Here is a 4,558-nt window from a genome sequence, read left to right as displayed (position 1 = left end):
AGGGGTGACGGGGGCGGGGGGGTGGTGCCAGCCCCGCTGACACTGGTTTCAGCCTTGAGACCCTGTGCTGAGGACATAATGAAGCCTGGGCAGCTGGCCACAGCGAGATACTGAATGTGTGTTGTTTTAAGCTGATACGTTTGTGTGATTTGTTACCAACAATAGTTAACAGGTACGACCTTCTCACTTAATATCTACAAGGGTGGGCTGACTTAGGCATTGTAACCCTTTTCATAACCAGGACACGGAGGCACGGGGGCTGAGCGGCTTGGTCGAGCAGCACGCCATATTCCATCAAATCCCAGCCTGTGCAGTAGTTTGATGCTCTATTTAGGAAAGCAATAATATTGCCCATCACACTCCCACACATGCCTTTCTTAGTACACCCCCTGTGATGTGCTCCCAGGGTAGAGATGGGGATGTGTCTTGGCATCAGTGAGGCAGGGTAGTGGGTGTGCAGCCTGGGCTTGACTCAGAACGGCAGGCCTCCCAAGAGCCTTTTCTCAGCGTGATACCGTCTTTGTGCCTCCCCCACCTTGTCCCCCAGCCCCACCCTACCACCGAGCCCGCAACCTGGGTGATTAGGGACCACGGGCGGAGATGAGTGTGTCCAGTCTGCATGCTCAGTCGATGTAGATTCACTTACTCATTGTTAATCAGGGGAGGTAAAACCCGCCTCCCCCACCCAACGCCTCCAGGGTCCTAGTGGGTGCGTGGATCATGAGATTATGGTCTCTTTAATAGAATGAAAAGGGAGAATGGAAAGTGGACAGACAGTGTCTTAACCACATTTCGCAGCTGCATTTGTGGATGGTTGTGCTGCATGTGTGATCTTATTTGCCCATGTCAGCAGGGAGTCTGACTCTGACCGCACACGCACCCCCACAGGCACAGACAACACTTCGGGATTTCATTAGGAAGCAAACTGTCTGGCAACAAATTCAACGGAGCAAATCTGGGTTCTCAGCACCTACAGACCTCCCTATTCATGGGGGACCAGGCAGGTGGCACCCCCATAGAACTGCACCAGGGGTCCCCAGTGGCACCCCGAGTCCTCAGCTGTGGAGATGCCCTGTCCCGGTCAAGACGGTTGGTCTAGTGACCATCAGTCTGTCATTTCAGGAAGACCTGCATGTCCCTACCAACAATGTCCTCTGTAAAGGTGGCAGCGAGCCCTGGGGGTTTGGTCAGTGGATAGAGCATTAGCCCAAAGACTGAAGGTCCCAGGTTCGATTCCGGTCAAGGGCACATACCTCAGTTGCAGGCTGGAGCCCTAGCCCTGGTCGGGGTGCATGCAGGAGGCAACCAATCGATGTTTCTCTCTCTCCATCTCTCCCCCTCCCTTCCTCTCTCTCTAAAAATCTATATACAGTGGGGCCTTGACTTACGAGTGTCCCGACTAATGAGTTTTTCGAGATACGAGCTGTCTCTCGGGCGATTTTTTGCTTTGAGTTGCGAGCTAAAATTCGGGTTACGAGCCAGCTTCAGATACACGCCCCCCCCGCCCCCACTAGTTGGCACAGCGAATGTCACAGTGAATGCCACAACATCAGCCCAGCATCACGTGTCTCACTCGTTCACTTTTGATTTGACATATGAGTAATTTGAGTTATGAGCTCCGTCACAGAACGAATTAAATTCATAAGTCAAGGCCCCACTGTATATATAAAGAGGTAATATGCTAATTGGTCCTAACGGTGTCCCAGTCACACCATTCAACAGGCTGTGCATGCACAGGAGCTGGTGGGCGGGGATGGGGATGGGGGCTTGCACCACTGGGACATGAGGCTGCTGCGGGGGATGCCTCCCCCACCCCCCTGGCGGAGGCGTGCGCAGGCCTGCAGTGTCACCCGGCCCGGATGGGGCATCAGGATGGGGCCAGGGCCTCAGTGGAGAGTTCTCAGCACTCCTGCACTGGGGTTTGAAGGCATGGAGAGAAAGGGAGAACAGATGGGCAGTTAGGGGGATCAGGCCAGGAGGGGAGTGCAGATAGGCAGTTAGGGGGATCAGGCCGGCAGGGGACAGCAGTTTGGCAGTTAGGGGGATCAGGCCAGGAGGGGAGAGCAGTTAGGGGCATCAGGTAGGAAGGCAGGTGAGCACTGAGGAGCCAGTGGTTCTGGATTGTGAGAGGGATCCCAGATTGGAGAGGGTGCAGGCCAGGCTGAGGATCCCCCTGCTCCCGTGCATGAATTTCATGCACTGGGCCCCTAGTCAATATAATAATGTCCTTGGATGAGGACTAAAAAATAACTAAAAAAATAACTAAAAAAAACCCCCCAAAACTAAAGGTGGCAGCAGCTGTGTGGTCAGGTCAGGGGTCAATGCTGGTTACCTGAGTGCTGCACACGGAGGAGCACATGGAGCCTGGGGGAGGCAGGTGTCCATGAGGTTTGTCGGGACTGCACATGCCCGTCAATCACAGGGAAGGAATGGGCTACTTGAAATCAGTGTGTCTGCCCAAATTGGGGTGGTGGGCAGGGTTTCCAGAAACCCCTCCACCATGCAGAACCCAGTTGGAAGACAGCAGCCAAGGGCACCTACCAGGAGTGGCAGCGATCCACAGGGCTGCTGGGCAGGACTCTCCTGGCAGGCAGAGCTCAGCGCGGGCATCCCATCTGGCAGGGGAGAGGCTGTCTGTCTGCTCTTCTAGGTGGGGGTGGCACCCAGAGGCCCTGGCATCAGCCTCCTGCAGGACCATGGCCTCCTGGGAGGCGGCCTCCTCTGCGCAGGGCTCACCTGTGAGGGCCTGAGCACATGGGGCCTGTCAACCGCTGGAGGATTTGGCCTTGGGGCAGCTCCTAGGTGTGTGGGCCTGTCTCGTCCACATCCGGAGGGCTTCCAGGCGTCATCTGCTGACCGAGCACCATACACCTGCCCTCTGGCCCTTACATCGCAGTTCCCTTCAGTTTCAGAAACCAAGATTTCGTGGCCTATTCTGCATCCTGTCTCCAGAGAAGGAGGTTGGGGCCTGACCCCTGGGCCAGGTATCACACAAGGCGACAGAAACACTTCCAACAGCCTCGGGGCATAGACCAAGCCCAGAGACCAAAGCCCTGAGCAAGTGGGCAGGAAGTGTGTGTGTGTGTGTGTGTGTGTGAAGGTCAGAGAGGCAAGAGTGGGTGGGGGTGGGGCAGTCCCTTGGCTGTGAGCCCCACACCCCTCCCCAACCCTTCCTGGGGCCTGGAGAAGGTTCCCTCTACTGTGCCCTCGGTCCCCAAGGAAAGGGGGCGCTGAGGGCATCAGGGAGCCACATGCCCCCACTCCTTTCCAGCTTGGCTGTGCCGGGGCTGGGGGCAGGAAGGAAGTCGTCCCAGGCCCTTGAGGCCAAACAAAAGGGAGACTGCACCCCCCAGATTTGCAGCTGGAGCAGGACCAGTGGCCAAGGGCTCTTGGTTGCTGGCTCCCTGCCCCGCTAACCTCAACAGAAGTCTGCCAATCAGCCTGGGCAGGCCCAGCCTTGCCCCAGCTGTGGCCGGGCACTGCCTGGGCCCAGGGGACCCCCAGCATTGGGCTGAAGCTGGGCGTCACTCTGGGTCTTGTGCCCAAGCTGCATGTGCCCAGTGGGTGAAGGGCACAGCCACTGGTCCTGAGAGTGACCCTGAGAGGGGAGATCATCAGCCCTTCCAGGTGGTGGGGGCTGGAGCCTCACGGAGGGTCCCCAGACCAAGGTCACAAACCTAAGGAGTAGAGTGACCACGTGTCCTGGCTTCTGGGTGGGCCCTGCGGATGCCACACTGCTGCTGGATTATTAACGGCAGCCTCTTCCACTGCAGGGCTCTCCTAGTTTGGGCAATAAAGCCTGTGACCCCCGCTAATAACACAGAGGTCCAGACACGTCCAACTCCTGGGCAGATGCCAGTCCTCCGTCTGCCTTCCTGAGTGACAGGGCTCTGCCTTACTTCTGGGACCAGCACCCACCCTGAACCCTCCATGCCCCTCACTCCACTGCCCTGCACCCCACACAGCCACGCTGCCAGCTCAGCCTTTCAGAGAGCCTAGTCCTTGGAGGGTGTGACGCTTCTGGATCCTGCCCCTGGCCCGAGGCTCCCAGGCGGGTGGGGCAGGAGAGCCCACTCACCTGCAGGCTGTCCGGGGCCACTGGGACTGGGGACAGGCTCGGGGGGTGACTGCAACACCCCGTGGAGTCGTCAGAGTCGGCCTCGAAGTCCAGGCTGTGAATGGGGAGGAGGCGCTTTTTCTTGGCGGGCACAGGCTGGGCAAGAGGAGAGTCCGGGTCAGTGGACAGGGAGGACCAGACGCCCCTCACCCTGGACGTGGGGTGGGCCCTCGAAACCAACCAGATGAGCCCCAGCTCGGAAGCCACACCCAGAGCCCACCCACCCCTCACAGGGTCTGCATGCCCAGCACCCCTTACAGAGACGAGCAGAAGCTGCGGATGGACATGCGGCTGCTCACACATGCCCAGGATACAGGCCCTGGAAGGTGGCAGCCTTGCGGGCAGGTAGGCTTCGGGTTCCCCACCCTTGGGGTTTTAGGCCAAAGAGGGGAGCCCGCTGGGGAGGCAGGCGGGGGAGAGAGAACTTGTGCCATTAGATGC

At 58.4% G+C, this 4,558-nt stretch overlaps 1 protein-coding gene across 3 annotated transcripts in view; it reads right to left on the bottom strand.

The window, feature by feature from the left end:
* Positions 1-4,558, bottom strand: part of MLPH (melanophilin) — a 30,150-nt gene that overhangs the window by 11,648 nt on the left and 13,944 nt on the right. For all 3 annotated transcript variants that reach the window (XM_015561889.1, XM_015561890.1, XM_006760468.2), the window contains 2 exons: positions 4,079-4,213; positions 2,542-2,746 (listed from right to left, as the gene is read on the bottom strand). In XM_015561889.1, coding sequence (XP_015417375.1) covers positions 2,542-2,746; positions 4,079-4,213 — 340 coding nt within the window. The remainder of the gene's footprint in view (positions 1-2,541; positions 2,747-4,078; positions 4,214-4,558) is intronic.

Source organism: Myotis davidii, unplaced genomic scaffold, assembly GCF_000327345.1.
Source record: "Myotis davidii unplaced genomic scaffold, ASM32734v1 scaffold370, whole genome shotgun sequence".
NCBI lineage: Eukaryota > Metazoa > Chordata > Mammalia > Chiroptera > Vespertilionidae > Myotis > Myotis davidii.
The sequence above is the reverse complement of the archived record's forward strand: the minus strand, read 5'-3'. Positions and strand labels throughout refer to the sequence as shown.